Source organism: Phodopus roborovskii, unplaced genomic scaffold (genome assembly GCF_943737965.1).
Source record: "Phodopus roborovskii unplaced genomic scaffold, PHOROB, whole genome shotgun sequence".
NCBI classification, from domain to species: Eukaryota; Metazoa; Chordata; class Mammalia; order Rodentia; family Cricetidae; genus Phodopus; species Phodopus roborovskii.
This window is the reverse complement of record NW_026126571.1, coordinates 16,101,368-16,119,828: the sequence shown is the minus strand read 5'-3', so window position 1 is coordinate 16,119,828 and position 18,461 is coordinate 16,101,368. Positions and strand designations below refer to the sequence as shown.

Below are 18,461 nucleotides of genomic sequence, written 5' to 3'. Positions count from 1 at the left end.
ATCTTCAGTTAACATGGCTATACTGGCCTGTTTGTCAACTGGACACAACCTATAGTTTCACAACTGTGAAAATAGGAAAACTCAGTTGACAAATTTCCTCTAGCAGATTGGCTGGTGGGGATGTCTATGGTGAATTTTATTGATTATTGAAGGATGTTGGATGGCCCAGTCCACTGTGGGTGATATCATATCTGTACAGATGGTGCTGGTCTATATAAGAAAGCAAACTGAGGAACCCATGAAGAGCAAGCTGTGTGGGTCTGTTTCAGTTCTTACATTCTGGTACCTGCTCTGAGCACATCCCCTGGCTTCCCTTGTTAATAGACCTTAACCATGTAAACTGAAATAAACCTTTTCTTCCCCAAGTTACTTTCAGTCAGTGTTTATCACAACAATAGGAAGCAAACTGTAACAACACTTATCAGAAGAATCAAGAAGATATGAATAGATTAGAATTATACAGTATTTGTTACCATAGAGAATGTAATGAGCAACCCAGAATAACCAAATTCCATTTCATCTTCTCCCTTATATATTTTCTTGTCAGGTCAGATAGAGATACAGACTAAGAGAAAAGGTGTGTGTTCGCTATGTTATAACATCTTTGGTACAGGAAAGTCATCTGCATGCTATCAAAAGAGAAATGTAAACAGCAGGTCAAACAGAATTCCTTCATCTATGATGGTGTATTACCTGCAAAGATATATCAGGGTAATGGTTGTTGTAGTAACCAACCAATAACTGGTTTGACTCAAATTCCACTCCACAAGATAGAAGCAATACATGACACTGTTTGGGTAACTTGGGATAGCCCAAGGACTAGGTAAAACCAAATAATACCAGCCTATCATATGAACTCACACAGATAATGAAACAGCAAGCACAGGGCCTGCATAGTTCTGTTCTAGGTGCCTTGTACATATATTATGACTTCCAGTTTAGTGTTTTAAAGGGATTCCTGTGTTTGAGAATGAGTGAGTCTCTGATTTGCCTTCTCTTAGGTTCCTTTCCTTCTGTTGGTTTGTCGTGTCCATCTTTGATGTAAAAGCTTTTGTTTTATCTAATTATTTTTTACTTGTTATATTTTCAAAACTTGAATGAATGGATGAAAATTCAGCTACTAGGGTAAAGGTTAACAACCAAATTTTTTTTATTTATACCCGCTGGGAGCTCAAATGGAGTGACACTAGGTATATCAACCTATTCAGAGCAGGCCTCGTGTTGAGGAATAGTTGGCAAACACATAAGGCCCTCCACAGTTTTGGTTTCAGTTGTGCTTTCCTTTCATAGTTGTTTTGTTTTGTTTTGTTTTGGGGTGGGTGTATTTTTGCTCATTTGTTTTACTTTGTTGGGTTTTTAGGGCTTTGTTATCCTATTTGTAGTTTGTTTTTTGAGAAAAAAACTTAAAAGTTTGATGGATAAGACGGTGATATGATCAGGAAGGACTTGGGGGGGGGAGTGAAAGTATATGGAAAATATTATTATAATATTTTTAAAATTAAAAGTGTTTAAAAACATAATTAAAAAGAAAAAAGGCAAAAAAAAGGCAGTTTTTTTTACACTGGAAATAATGGCATTATCTCCCACTCAGGAGTCTCTAATGAGGTGGAAGTTGTATTCCTGAGTAGAAGTTTAGCAAATGGTGATTTCTGTAATGGGTGGTTGTATCTGAAAACTACCAACACAGAGGTACAGAGGCCATGGTTGTGGTTGTAGATGCTAAATGTGCCTTCACATAGAGAATGTCAAATGCAGTGAATCCTAGTGAAAGGAACTAGTGAATCCTAGGCACATTATTAATGATGATATGGTTGTCCATGGTTTAAGAAGTAATACTTATCTGGCCATGGTAGCACACACCTTTAATAGTGGCATTCTGGAGGCAAAGATAGGCAGATTTCTGTGACTCTGAAGCCAACCTAGTCTACAAACTGAGTTCCAGGACTCCATAACATTTTATGGAGTACAAACTGAGTTCCAGGAGTTCTCTGTTACACAGGGAAACCCGATCTCAAAACAAAACAAAGCAACCCCCCAAAAGATACTTAATACTTAATTACACAACATAACAAACGTATTTCTTGTAGAATATAATTAATGTTGTCACATTGATTATATACACCAAAAAGTGATGAAAGAATTAAGAATGATGTTCATTTGTTTTTAAGTCGCACAATGTTGACAAATAAGTACCAAAAAGAAAACTTTCAACTTCTATAAAACTAATCATATATATGGAGAAATATACACTGTGTATATAGCATATAATGTTTTATATGCATATACTTTTGTTTGTTTATACAACTTAGAAATAATATAAGAAATACCACATCATAGAGAAATCTGAGTTTCATTAGTCACATACAATTATTTCCATGAAAGAAGATGACTTTATATGAAATGAGCAAAGTGAGGGGGCTAAGCCTATTCTGTTTTCTCTGATTTTTGTAGGATGTAATGAAAGACGAATGCTCAATGCTGAAGCTGCAACTGAAAGATAGGGATGAGCTCATTTCTCAACTACAAGCAGAGCTGGTAAGTGATTGGCTGACACAGTTACTTACTTTTCAACATTGTTTGGTATAACCTTTATCTATTGACATAATACTATTATTTATAATTTTGATGAATGATTTAAAATATCACCATAACTTTTATCAAACTTTTGTATAGAAAACTGTAGTAGTGGATTGACAACAGCCAGAAAATAATTTACATTTGCGACAGTTTACATCCTACTAGAAATTAGTGCAACCTTGTAGTATCTGTAATCACAAAGACTAAGGTCATATAACATTTTGTATTCTGTGTGATCCCCTTCCATACTGAAATTCCTAGAGAGAAACTATACAATATGAAGGAAGCCATTTATTACTCTTGGGAACCAAACATATTTTACTTTTATTTTTATGATCACCATATGAAGCTTTATGTCAATACATGGTAGAATTTTCAATGAATATACTTCTCTCACAAAATATAAGTGAGATGGGTTATCATGATGGAAATAAGGAATTAAGTGTTTAGAACATAGTAGTGCATTTGCTGTGTAGAAGGACTGTATTTTATTTTAGATGTTTCAATTTATATACATTATGATCGGTGGTTTAAAATGAATATCAGTACTCTAGAAAGAAAATTATAGAATGATACAATAATTAAAAAGAGAAAGATAACTTATCAATAATTCTTACGATACCAGCAAAATAAACATAACTCAGTAGAAAACACCGTGACATTTGTGCAATGGTGCCACAAAATAAATACTATTTAAAGACATAAAATGATTTAACAGTTGACTATATCAATGTCGGTATATTACATAGCTATAAAGTACTGTCCAACAGCTTAACTGAGTTTATAGCCCAACAAGCTTTTAAGGATGACAGACATACTAGTGTGGTATCAAATTCATAACATTTTATGGAGTATAAAGAGCTGGCAGTGTTTTTACTGAAACTTGCCCCTTATTAAACTAGGGTTTCACGGTCACAAGCATGTTAGTAGGGCATCACAAGCTTCTAAACTACCTGATATTTTAGAATAGCATTCACAGATACAAGGAGCATTTCCTGTACTATAAGAAATAGCCCATTATAAAAGGATGTTAAAATTACAGACAGTATCTCCTACATAGTGAAATCACAGTATATTTAATATATTCCTCTTTGTCAGTGATTCTCAAAGTTCCTAATGCTGAAATCCTTTAATATAGTTTCTCATGTTATTGTGAGCCCCAACCATAATATTATTTTGTTGCTACTTCATGACTTTAATTTTGCTAATGTTATGAATCATAATATTAATATAGGATATGCAACCAATGTTGGGGTCATGACACAAAGGTTGAGAGTTACTGCTCTAGGTATATATTATATCCAACTTTGTTTGTATGCCATAGAAAAAATATCTTTGTATTTAATAAATATTAAGTACAGATACCTATTACCAAATGGGATAATCGATCTTAAATAACAGTTTACTCACTTTGCCAGGGAGTGCTCATTTTCAATCATTAACTCAGAAAAGATTATACATTTTTCTTTTTACCATCAGTTTGATCAAATTTAAAACATGGAATATACAAGCAATAGACCATTCTTTGTTGTGCGAGAAAGAAAATCATTGCTTCCAGAGCTAATACTACAACTATAATTACAATAATTCAGTTCCCATCACTCCAAAAAAGGCTTAAATTTCTTGACATCCTAAAATGACATACTGGTGGGCTTTTAAATTTTCCTTTTCTTTAAATTTGATGTGTCCAAATAGGCTACTTAGCCTTGAAATTTTCCAAAGTGATAATCAAGGCACTATTTCAATGTCTGTGTTGCATAGTCGAATGTTTTAAGGAAAGAAAGATGTTACCCTTTTTAGGTGAAGTTTGTTTTGATTAAGAGGACTTTCAGTAAGGAAGAAGGTGTGATTATTCAAGGAAGGAGACATGTTGAAAAGAAAATTACAACTAGATCTGAGGAGTTCATGAGGTACATAAGTGTATAGGACTCTAAAACATGCTGAAATCAATGGAAAATATGGACCAATGTGGTTCTAATGCTGAGCAACTGTTGTGTTTCCAGTTTCCACTTGTTTGTGTGAGATATGGGTTCACTCTGTATCCCACCATGGCTTAGCACTTTTTATATGTATCCATGCTGACCATGAACTTATACTCTTCCCATGCTTAAGTCTTACAAGAACAGAAACTGCAGGTGCTAGTCACTTGAGAAGGCTTAATCGTAACAATTTGACAACACTTAATTTAAGTTCAAAAACTAGCTTAGTAACTATTTATTATCATGCAGATTAATAGCACAGAATTTATAAGTTTTTGCAATTTTTTTAATTTCTTGATCACTGATATTATTAAGGCAAATGTATCTACTTGTATATTGCTGAACAAATGTATAAGGAATTATTCCAATAAAAGAAAGATTAAGAAAGGTTTGCCTTGTGTAACCATGTTTACTCAGCAGAACACTGTCATTCAGCTGTTTCTGTCCTATAAAGAATACCTGAGAGAGAGAGATAAAGAGAAAAGATGTTGACACATTGTTTCTGTGTTTTCAGTCCATGGTCAGTTGGTTTCATTGTTTAAAGCCTATGTATGGCAGGGCAAAACATCATGGATGAAGGAAAGATGCATCCTTCCACATTACTCTCCCAGTGGTGTTCATCAGCATCTTCCACTTCCCCAGAGTATGTCAGGAGCAGCCTTCATGCATTACTTGATGTCTGATGTATCTGTAAGTTTTGAACATTTGAGTAAAATTGCTTTAGAGATACCATATTAATTTTCAGTCCATCAGTGAAATTGTATAAGTATAAATAGATACCCAGTGAGCTGGAATCCTGCAAAAGAGATTGGCCTTTCCTTATATATGTCATAGTTAAGTGTGAGAAAGCTAATTTCTCACAGTCCTGTCTGAAATTGGAATGCCAGCATGGGTGGGTACCAGTGAGGACTGTTCTTCGTTGATGGATGGCCAACTTCTCACTGCATACAGAGGGAGAAGGATGATCTCTCCATCTAATCCATCTGAGTGCCCCACCCTATGATGTCATCTAATTAAAGCCACTTCCCAGTGTTCTTTCTTCCAAGGTGACTTACTGTGTGACTGGGGGAGGGCACAGTTCAGAGAACAACACCTATGATGTGCTCCTGCTTATTTTTTGTTATCAAATAGCATAGTGCCCAGCAAGTTCTGCAATACATTTCATGAAGTATCCTTATTTTTCTTCCCCACGATTTCAGAATTATTACTCTAATTCTACACTCCTTGCTTCCTGACTTGGTAGAATTTATAAAGCATGAAGATGCAACAAAATTCAAAATAATCATTTTATTTTGCATCATACATTTGTACTGTTTTGTAACTGGATTCCTAATGTGAGTATATTTTCTATCCAAATTGCCAATGCATTCCTTTCTGTGTAAAAAGGAAGGAAATAAGCAATTAGTTCTCTCAGGAACATTTTCAAGGAGTCTGGTATTAATGCCTATGAAATTTTCATGCTTTACTTACTTTTATGAGCTTTATTGGTTTTTGACAGATAAAAGTAATGATTTACACTGTTTTATGATGTCCAAGGGAACTTTAAATGCTAAAATATCAGTTTTTACTGAGGTTATATACATCATAGGGCAACTAATTGGCAGGAAAAAAAAAAGAGTTACACACTGTAGCCCCTTGTGTTATAGCAGAAAGGAACTGGTTGGCAATGGGAGCATCTACTCCCAGCTGTTTCAGCCCATAGCAGAGCCATTGTGTTCTGCCAGAAACACATCAAGGGGCAAAGGGTAATGCTCTTATCCATTCAGGCTCCTAACATAACAGCCGTGTATGTTAACTGTGAGGATAGATGACTTACAAGAGAAAATTCTTGCCTCCATATCTCTCTGTCTCCTTCCTATTGCCCATATTTGTCCTCTCCTTTCAGTCCATGCCATCTCCACCCTCTCTCTGATAAATCACATGAACATACCCGGGGAATATAGTTATCTACAAGCCAGGAAGGAGCACTGGACTCTGTAAGCTTGTGGTCCCAGAACAAAACATTCAGAATGGCAGGTGACAAAGATCCTGTTTGAAAGTCACCCAATCTGTGCTATTTTTGTTGTGGGAGCCTAAGAAAACTCATACAATGGTTTAACAAGGTCGTTTTATTATTTTTCTTCTGAAATACTGAACAGTATTCAGAAATTGTGTTCAACCCATTCAAGTTTTCCTTCAAGTCGCATTTGTGTTTTTCATCCAGAAATGTTATTTTTCATAGTTTGCCTCCTTAATCTGCTCATCCAATCTGTTTTATAGCAATGATAAGTTTTCATTCTTGACATGTTTCTTTTAGCAGTGTCCTCTGCCACCAATTTGGTCTTCAGTCATAGCTATATATTAATGGTGTAATGATTATTCAAGTCTCAAAATCATGCTTTAAGCATAGAAGAAACATTAAACCATTAACTATATGTAATTAGATGATTTGTATATATTTGGTTGATATTCTGTTGTGTTCTCTGCCATATGCTGTATATGAAGTCTTTGTGCTTTACTTGTTAGCTCCTAGGATCATTGGTGCTCTTGGGATGTACAATTACTTGTCTATATGCTTGTGTGTGAGACATAGTCTTCATATATATCTCAGGCTTGTTAGACATTTGCTGTTCAGTCTCAGTTGGACTTGGATTCATGATTTTTCTGACATGGCTTTCCACATGCTAGGATCATGTGAAACACTACTATGCCCTGAATCTGACTTCACACAGAATCTGGATGACTTGTATGATAGCTACAGTAAATTCCAGAAGTTTGCCCTCTTCTCCAACACTGAACTCTCCCACGTGGACTTCAATCCTGGCCTTTCCCATAGTGACCTTTCACCTCAGAAAGGGGTGATGGCAGGGAAATGTATTAAGGATAAAATATTCTTTTGAGGCTCATATATTTTCTGATGCACACAAACATAAATGAACCACTTCTCCAATTGTGCTGATATAAAATGAGGACCAATGACATGTGGATCCTGGAGGCTTAAACTGAGTTTTTTCAGCTTCATTTTGAATTGACAGTGAACCCTATAGTAAAACAAATAAGGATTTACCATCCTCTATCTTTCTGGGCAGACATTTGATGAAAGAAGGTTGTGGCAATACAGAGATCCAAAAGATCAAAATCTATTCCTAGATGATCCTAATTACCTTTATTACTGGAATTTTAGGTATTTCATCTCTCTCTCTCTCTCTCTCTCTCTCTCTCTCTCTGTGTGTGTGTGTGTGTGTGTGTGTGTGTGTGTGCGTGTGTGTGTGAAGCAAGCCCTCATTCTCTCTGAGTTAGTATTGGTCCATTTCTGATGTTCCCTATTTGTCCCTTCCTTTCAATAACTGTTGCCTTGGACATTCAGGCTTCCTTCCCATGAATTCTCTGACACAAATTCAGACTATAGAGCATAATATTTAAAGTACAAACAAAATAACCATTTGTAGTGATTTGATAAACAAACCATTATATTTATGTTCATATGACATATTAGGTTACATATACTTTTATAGTGAGAATGTTTATAAAACTATAAAAAGGTGGTATAGATTTTTAGATTCATAATTATATAATAATAAAAACCATTTATTTTTTAAAATATGGAATAATGCATAGTATTGCATAATGAGAATTTTCAGTTCTGTACTGTGTGGTTTGGGAGCTTTCCTTTTGCTCGTTTGTGTTTGCTTATTTGTTTGCTTGGTTGTTTTGGTAATGGTGGTGGCTTTATGTCTGTGTGTGGGGGAAGGGTCTTGTCCCTGGCATCACTTGAATTTGTCAATTCCTCCGCAGTCATCTGGGCTTAGTGGCATTCTTTGTTACCCTTGGGTCAGTATTGCATTTTAATGATAAATATCTACTGCTTTTATCATTTAAAAAAATAAGATACTTATCTTTGGAGAATAAATTAAAAATTTATAATAGCTTGTTTGGTTTTATTCCTGTTATCTGCAATGATGGGGTCAATAACAGCATCAGAAAAGAATTTGGGATTTTCATACCCCTTGCTAAATGAACAATAAGAGTTCAATTTTATTGATTTTTGTATTGCTATTCTATGTGGTATTTTATTTAATGAAACAAATGATACAAAATACAATTAAACAACGGTATAGAAAGAATGATTGCCAATGCATATTATGAGTCATTGGAGAAGGGGGAACTAAGCAGGATGTGAAGGCACAGCCACAAGGCTCTGGTACAAGTGTTCAGTATCTGGGGACTGAAAAGGATGCTAACATTATGTAATACAGTCAAGGTTCAGAATCATGAATGCTAGGAAGGGTTTTTATAATAAATAGTATTAAAGTATATTTAAATGTAAAGATTTATTTTTATAGGGCATATGGAGTATTACATATGTTGGAAAGATTACTCTCTAATCTAACACTTAGATTTTAAGATCTTACTCATTTATTTAATTAAGACACTTAATGAATACCATATGAAGTAGAACCAAAATCCTAAATACAATAGCTGAATATATTCACTATCGTAAATTATAATAGGATGAGCTTTTTTATATGCTTATACAAATTTAACTTTGTTAAACTGACTGTTATAAAATGGAATTATTTTTCTTGCCTGTGTAAAGATTTAGTCTCTTTCTCATATATTTAGTGAAGGTCTTGTTGAAGGGTACCACATAGTCTTATTTTTATTCCTAATGTGAAATTGAGGGACACTGCAATCATTATCTTCATGTACTGCAGTAAATCTGAGATATTTGTCATGAACATTGGTGGTGAAATGTAGCCTTGTGTTTTAGGGAGTAGATATATTCTATTAGATACCCATTAATCATGTAAGTGACTGCAGAATTCTCATAAATGCTTTCAGTTTTGGAGTGAAAAGTGTGTTTCAGATGATATAAAAACTAAAATCTGTATTTGCTGTTAATTTAACACAGTTTAAGTCTACTTATAGACAAAATTAACCTTTTGACTCTGAAGATTAGAACTGAAATGTACAAATTTGTGTTGATGTGACATGCTATACACTAGGGTTTTTACTAGTAATTTGAATAAGTAATACTTATACTTGGTAAAATGTCAAATGAAAATATACAGATGATTTTAAAAGGAAAAACAAATTATGAAAGTATCTCAAGATTCTGAATGTTTACATGTCCTTTTGTGAAGATGTTCCCCTCTGGATGGTTTTCTCATCTTTCTGATTGAGTTACAAGTGTTAAGTGCAGCTTCTCTGAGGCTTTTTCTCTACAAACAGTCACTTCTGATTATAAGGAAAATGAGTGTGCCCTATTCTCTATTCATTACATTTCTTGTCTTTATAACCTACAACTGACAACAAGCAGCTTAAGAGAGATCAGGGGTTTGTTTGGGCTTATGATTCAGGGATGTGTTCTGTCATGTGCAGAAGGCATCACGGGGTGTGGCAAGGGCTTCCTGGTGCCCTGACTAGGATGTAGAGAAGTACAATACCCATTCTCAGCTCCTCCCTCTTCTTTTTCCAGTTTTATTCAGCATAGAACCTCAGACCATGGGATGATGATATATTCAGAATTGGCCCTTATTCTCAGCTTTACCCCTTTAGAAATGTTCAGAGCTGGTTCTTCTAGTCACGCTGACAATGCAGAGACTAACCATCACAGCCTCTAGATAAGAAGTTCTTTATCCCATGAATGAATGAAGAGCTTGTGCTTCTTAATATCTGTACTGTCTGAGAGTAGTGAAAAATATCAGTTTCTAAGTCAGCTACTACATATTTCATGGTAGAGCAAGCAACAACTGACTATACAGATTGGAAATAATAATGTAATCACCTGAAAGTCATCTTTATTTACTATTTCAGTCTACTAAAATTCTAAATGTATCATTGCTGAGATTCCACCTGGAAGTATCGTGTGTTTGTGTGTGTGTGTGTGTGTGTGTCTGTGAGAGAGAGAGAGAGAGAGAGATAGAGAGAGAGAGAGAGAGAGAGAAACCATGGCATCTCATTGTAAATAATTCTATGTCAATTAAATTATGTGTACACAACTTATTATATAAATGATACTTATTTTTAATGTATCATAAATTTTAAAATAAATGCTATATAGAAAGACTTCCACTTAAAGAGACGAAACACACAAGTTGCATATTTCCCCCTGTAACTGATAAATTTGTAACTGTGCAGAACATAGCTAGCTTCAATTTAGTTTATAATGAAGGTTATGCTAAGAAAGGCCATTATCTACAGCTTCAAAAACTAGCAATGAAGTTATAGAATTTGATTTAATGAATTTTACCATTTAAGAATTAAATTGGTAACAGGTCAGTGGGTAAAAGTATCTGTGGCTAAGCCTGACTACCTGACCTGATCTTCACAATTCACACGGTTGAAAGCCATACCACATTGTTTAGCAAGTTTACACACATGTGTATATAAATGATGTGCTTAAAATATAAAGAATTAAAATAATAGACTGAAAATTAAGTTGCACATATTTTAGATGACACTTACAAAATTTTAAATATTTATTTAATTTACCACAGTTTCACCTCCCTCTTCTCCTTCCATCCCCTCTTCAACTAAACTTATCTCCCTATCCATTCCCCTTCCATTTTTATTCAGAAAAGGGCATGACTCCCATGGGTATTGACAAAACATGGCATATCATGTTGCAGTAAGAATAGATGCTTATAAATTATAATTCATACATTAAATAACCCACTGTACTTTAATATCTAAAACACTGGTTTTTGGTCCTCATTTGTCTTTGTGTGTGTGTGTGTGTGTGTGTGTGTGTGTGTGTGTGTGTGTGTGTGCGTGTGATGCTCTTACAAAAACACATGTTCTGCACATCACAGAGAGGCCTCCATAGTGCTCCATGACTTTCAAAAAAGATATATTTGTGAAAATTTCCTATTTTTCAAACTCATATTTACAAAAGTCAATAAAAGTATTGGCTACCTGTGTTTCTCTTCTGGCCATTGCTAATATCTATTTAATAGCATGCACATTATTTAATCATGAGTTTTTCTTATAGGAAGGAGCACATTAAAATGTTGTTCCAGGTAGCCAACACAACACTTCACTGAGATGAACAGTTTTTCCTTCTGGTAAAATCCAACTCTAGAAAGTCTAGTAATATTTAAAAAGTTAGAAAAAGAATCCCCTGTATTATTAAGTTTCCTTCCTCTCATTCAAAATAAATATGAAAACATGTTCTTATTTTAATGCAAGTAAGCAATAGTCACTCCTCTCTTAGCCCTCTGAGATGCCATCCATAGAACATAGGTCAAGTTTGAGGATGCTTTGTCAACACTTGAGTAGCAATGCATCGAGTGCTTAGGAGACATAGAGCTGAAGAGTTTTGGAAATATGAAGGCACTAAAAGTATATTATCATGTATAATCAGGCAACTACCTATGCCTTAAGGAGATTGCTAGAAATAAAAGTGTGAGAAATGCATGAGGTTAAATAGCCCTCACTTTATAAAGAATCTGGAGAGAAGAATAATTTCATTTGGTTTAAATATATATTATGAATTCAAATTGAATGAAATTGTACACCCTTGAAGATTTAATAACAGAATAATTCCTACTTGATAAGAGAAACATCATTCTGCATGAAACTCACATCCTGAATTCAGCTTGGAAGTAATTCCCCACTTGCTTCTCATGCTATTATAATTTATAGTATTATTTCATGCCAGTCATTTTAAGATAGAATATTATAGTCCCGTGGAAGATTTACATAAGAACAGGCAGCTGTAAGTACTTTCAAATCCTCTTTCTTTTTCATATTTAGGAAACATTAGGGACAGAAAAGAAATAGATTAGGTATACTTAAACATTATTAAAGTGTCAGGCTACTTTCATTCTTTTTCCAGGAGAATTAATTGCACATATTCCAGAAAGGGCTTATCTCAGCAGTAATTACTCTCCTAGTCAGCACTGTGAGACAGATGTAGAATATGAATCTGACAGTATCCTATGATACATAATGGGGTTAGCCTCTCCTTCCTTCCACACTCCAGTAGCCTGATGAAGAGCTGCCAAAAGATACAATCTTTAATATTCCAGCGCATTTATTGTAGCAATCTTGCATACTTGTTTAACTCTTTATCACAGAGTGTTGTTATATTGTAGTATGTCATAGATACAGAGAAATAATTGTTGCATATTTTAATACCGGTAGGACAAGGGTTTACTTTTAAGTCATGGATAGAGCCTAAAAGAAGTATGTAGCTACACTGATCAAGTGAGGTAACTAGCAGAATTTAATATATATGTAAATTAAAACAGTTGACTGTTTTTATGTTTTCTTAGGTTCTTCTATAAAGTGTATCCTGAAATTTCCACATCACCCCTCTCTTTGTTTTTTATTTTTATATCAATAGGTATTCCTAAGCTTGCTGTTAAATTTATAAAATGTAGACATTTAGATAAGCAATACATAAGCCATACAAAGATATAGAGTTAAAAAGAAAGCATACTTAATGAATTTCATCAGAAAAGATCACAAGGGAAACATTTATGTGTGTTTAGATGTATGTAAATTGATGAAAATTACAACAATTTTTAAGATCAAATTAGATTTTATTAGAAAGTAACAAATCAAGCTTGAATCTCATTTGAAGATTTAGAAAAAGTCCTCTCATAGTTTTACAGGAATAAGGAAACAACACAATGCAAAAAGGGTACTGGTTTCTTCAGATTACTTTCCTATAAGAACTCAGACTGAATTTGGAGGAACCAAGCTGTAATTAGCTTAAAAGCCTCCATTCTGAGAACTACCTCTCATAGTATTCCAAGGTGATATGAAAGTTGCCTATGGAGAAAAACAATTAATAGTCTTACTCATCTATAAACCCTAGGAACCACAGCAATGATCAAGATGGCATGATGCTCCCAAGGATTCAGTAGTGGCTTTCATATCTTTGGGGATAAACAATAATCATCTAATTGAACTTAAAGCCCTCTCAATAGAAGAAAATTCATGTCTAGCCAGCTTTCTATAGCTGATGATATCATGGACCCTGTATAAGAATCTATTATTGCTACTTTCCTAAACTAGTATAATTTCTAACTACATTGTAAAACTCATCCTTACACAAACAAGTAAGTGTGGCTATCACCACATTCTTTCTACAGAGACAAAGATCAATACAGAAATACACAGCTGGTCAAAATGGACAGAGATGCCAAACTCAATGGATATATCTACACATAATCCCTACACATAAACCTCAGAGAAAAATGAAGAAGAAGGTATGGGAATATCCTAAGAGCTGGAAGATGTTAGGAGAGTTTCTTGGCCCATCAAGGTCCTGCTACCCTTGAGCCCCAAATAAACACACTGATGCTATATTAATTATGAAACTGTTGTCTGGTAGCTAGGGCTTATTATTGGCTAACTGTCTTAATTATTAACCCACTTCTGTTAGTCTAAGTATTTCCACATGGTCTTATCTTACTGGAGAAGGTCCAGCATATCCTGCCTTCCCAGTCTCACTTGGTGTCTGCTGTCTGCTTACACCTTCCAGAATTCTCCTCCTCTGGCAGCCCTGACTGTCCTTCCTGCCTGGCCAATAACTACTCAGTGTTTTATTCATCAGCCAATAAGAGAAACCTATACACAGAAGGACAATCCCATCATCTCCTCTTTTCTGTCTAAATTAAAAGGTTTTAACTTTAACATAGTAAAATTATATATAACAAAACAGTTATCAACTAAGAACTATAGTTACAATATTCAGTCTATTAACATTTAGCAAGATTTAGAGTGACTCTAAGTTTTAAATGTAACTTATCTTTTATCATAACTAAGGAAAATCATAACCATAACTATCTGTCTTCAGCTCCATCAAAGACCTCAGAAGGATAAGATATAAACTCTAGAATTGACAGAGAAATCTTGCTTCCTGGACAATCATCCAATATTCCTCTGTAATATTGGAGCAGCCATCTTCAGTCCATAGGCCATAGTGTTTCTTGCAGACTTCTCAGCATGCAGGAAATTTGAAACTGTCCAACCTGTGTTGTCAGTTTGTTAGTCACTTTTCTCTATGTCCTGAAGAATGTCAGGCAGACTCTTCCATGAAGCAGGAACCCTGCAGAACTGTCCCATCTTGTTTCAGAAGTCACTTTTCTGTGGGTCGTGCATGTCCAGTTAATAAAGCATAAAGTCAAACAGTCCAGACAAGGGTAGTTTCTTGCTCAAATGGCTATTTCTGACATGTCAAAGTCAAACTCCATAGCGAGTTTCTTCGATGCCCATCTTCCTCTCCGATGTAATTGATTTTGCCAGGAGCAGTTGTATCTCTTTGTTATGAAAATCCCTAAGCCATTTGAAATGCCATATTCTGTGGGTCTTTGAAGGGTTTGAAGAATGCCTATACAATTGAAATATATCTCTATACATCTAGAAAGCCTAACTAAACTAACTAACCTAAATAACCTAACCTAAATTTTAACTATTGTAGGTGACTATATCTGAAAGCTTACATCTTGATTCACAAATTGGAGGGAGGAAGAGAGAGAGAGAGACAGAGACAGAGACAGAGACAGAGAGACTGGTATGGGCTTTTGAAACCTCAAAGCCCATCCCCAGTTACATACCTCCTCCAAGAAAATCACATATTCTAATCCTTCCCAGAAGAATTCCACCAACAAGGGATCAAACAATCAAATATATAAGCCTATGGGACTCATTCGCATTCCAACAACCACAGTGACAGTGGTTATGCCTACAGGAGTTTATGTATACCATGTATGCTCAAGAACTCATGGAAGCCACTGGATATTGGATATCCTGTAATTAAAGAAGCAGATAGATGTGAACCACCTAATTTGAGTGCTAGGAACCATACATAGTTATCAACAAGTTTAGTAACTACTCGAGTGCTGAGACATCTCTCCTACCCATCAAGATTCTCTTACCACCAAGAGAACCAAGTTTTGGAGATGAAATTATTCACAGAGACAGGCCAACTTACACTTTCACTCAGTCCTGATAGCACAGTAATTCAAGAAGCTAGAGAGATAGAAGTAGGAAGACAGGAAGTTCAGGGTGCCCCCTAGGTTACAGAGCGAGTCAAAGGTCAGCCTGTACAAGTTCATAAAACCCTGTCTCAAAATAAAATCTGAGTAGAGTTCTGGGGATGTTTTCCTTCAGAGGAACTCTGCCCAGCCTGTTCTGGATCTACATTCCACCGCCAAGACAAAATGATATATTTTCAATTAATATCCTTCACATTTGTGAGGTGTTTAATCTAGATGCAACATCATCCAGGAACATTTGATTTCTGAGCAATTAATAATAGAAATTAATAATACTTGAGCAAGGAAAATGTTACTACATACACATGTTTATATAATGCATATGCACACATACTCAAACTTGCTTATGAGGCTGTGAGAGTCTAAGAAGCACACAGAAGCAGCAGTCGGTCATATATACATCACTATATATGTCAGTTTACCTATGCAACTTGTCCTGTACCCAGTAATATTTTTCGTCCATAACTAAGGAAATTGAGGATAAAAGCTGTTAATTCCTAAATGAAGAGAATTATATGGTATCTTAATTACAAGGTGTCTGAGTAAATTTGAATCTTCGTTGTGAGTAGCAGAATGCTATAGTATTGAGACCTTTATATGCTATTATGTTCTGCTGTTGTGAATGTTACTCCAATACTACAGACATTTGAAGATTGTTTTCATTGTAAAGTAAGGGATTCTTCAGCTTATAATTGCGTACACAATAATAATCTGTTTGCCTTATTTAAGTCCCCAGTCCTAACAGAGGACACACCTTGAGGTTCATCACACAGCCAAACAGGGTTAAGTAGAATTAGCATGGGAATGCTTCAAGGACTGGTGGCCAGCCGACTCTCCCTTCCAAGTAGTGAGCTAGTGCTTAAGAGATGCTTTTCTGTGGCACTGCCCTGCCTTCACTCAAAACTGGCTTCCTACAGGATATGTAAAGGAGAATGAGTCAAATATACACTCACTGAATTTCCCTCCTTAGGTAAGCTGGATTTTTAATTAAACAACAGGCACTGTGGTCTCAGTGTTCTGTTGTTATGCAGACTGCTGTCTTAGACTTGGTGCTTTCTTGCAATATGTCATGGAAGAAAACTAGCATTTCTGAAGGATGAAGGTCTTACATTTGGTTCTGCTCTGAACCTTGTCACAATAGGTGTATTTGTTTTAGGAAAAACAGATAAACTGCGAGGAAGGTGACAGTGTGCTTGCTATAGTGCTCAAAATTGCCTGAATAATTTGTGCTATCTCCACCGCATTGTAGAAGGCAGATACTTGGCAATGTCATCCATCCCATAAAATTGAACTTAAGGCTGAAAGAATAGCACTTTATTTTATCCATGAAACTTTATGAACATGGCTGTCATTATGTCAACAGCAAAAACCTTCTTAAAGAAGTTTCATCATTTCTATATTACAATGGAGAGTATGTTTTGAGAAAAGCTTCTTTGCTTTTTTTTTTAGGTAAAGTTTATTTTATGCTGCATTGTTAGACTATTTTGAAACTAAAAATATTTAGTAGAAGATAAAGCATCAACTATTTAGCTTAACCACAACTCCAAGAGATAGTCAAGTACACCTCCCTTTTTATTTTTGGGATAGTGAAATAGTAATAAGTATATGATTTTTTATTTTTTCTTGGGCATATGTCACACATAGTTTCAGTGACTATTTTTGTTGTGTTGTTGTTGATTTTAAATATTTTCTTTTTCTTTCTTTCTTTTATTTTCTGTTAGAGTAAATGGGGCTACTGAAAGTAAAGTTCCTATTACACAGCATCAAAATTCTCATTATTTCCCCTTAATTCATGAGTCTAATATGAATATGTACTAGTAGTATTTTCCCAATTATTTACAGTAGCAAGGTCATACTGAATTTGTTCCTCTAAAAAGTAAATTTAGTTCCAGGGAGGCTGTTTGTGAAAAGTTTGTTTTAATATGAGGTCTCTATTTTCAGGTATAGATACAAATAACAGGTACAAATAGGGTAGTTGATAAATATAACAGAAAACTGTGTTTTCTAAAGCACAGCGAATGGCAATACTACTCATAAAATGTGTGCTACATAAATACATGAATTCTACAATATAAAAGCGTCTGTGTCGTTGACACCTGAGCGCAAAGATGATGGTTTCACATGGTAAGCTTCCATTGCGTTCCTCATGTATTGTTATTATGTATTATTAAGTAAACTATGCTCACTGAAACGGAAGTCCTCAAGTTAGACTATCATAAGGATGAAAATTTTACTCAGGTACGCTTAACTCGTACAACTCAACCCCAAAGAATATTGTTAAGACTAAAACTTACCATTCTGTAGCTTAGTCCCTTAGCAACATGTACCAAGAAAGTTTGGAACAATAAAATTGTGACTTTATTCACAGCACCCACAAATGAAATTCAAATCTTAATTTTACACATTTCCTGTAGATAAATAAGAAGACACAGACACACCAGCCTATCCCTCTCCAGGGAGTAAGAAAATATGTGTAATTGCGCATGTGTTGTATCTTTCATTACCCAGTAACTTTCCAAAATCCCAAGAAACTCATTTTCCTCTCTTCTAAGGACAGTATTAATTAGCTCCAAAAATGATGGCAAGTTCTAGGAATCCTCTTATATTTTCTAATCCCTCAGACTATGTTTCCTGCAACAACAACAATTTATGTGTTGGAGTGATGGCTTAGTGGTTAAGAGCTTTGTCTGCTCTTCTGGAGAACCCACCTTTGATCCTCAGCACTCAGAACCAGTTCTGGTTTCAGGGACTCTGACACCCTCTTCTTGCCTGCAGGGTACCATGTACATATGTAACCACAAGTAAAATATCCACGCATGCAAAATAAGACACAGTAATAAAATAAACTAAGACAATAAAATATTTTAAAAAGACAGGTGCAGCCGGGTGTTGGTGGGGCATGCCTTGAATCCCA

At 35.1% G+C, this 18,461-nt stretch overlaps 1 protein-coding gene across 1 annotated transcript in view; it reads left to right on the top strand.

Annotated features, from left to right (window-relative positions):
* The window catches only part of LOC127235597 (serine-rich coiled-coil domain-containing protein 1), a 528,053-nt gene that overhangs the window by 452,082 nt on the left and 57,510 nt on the right, over positions 1 to 18,461 (top strand). Inside the window, exon 8 of the mRNA XM_051202943.1 lies at positions 2,452 to 2,535. Coding sequence (XP_051058900.1) covers positions 2,452 to 2,535 — 84 coding nt within the window. The remainder of the gene's footprint in view (positions 1 to 2,451; positions 2,536 to 18,461) is intronic.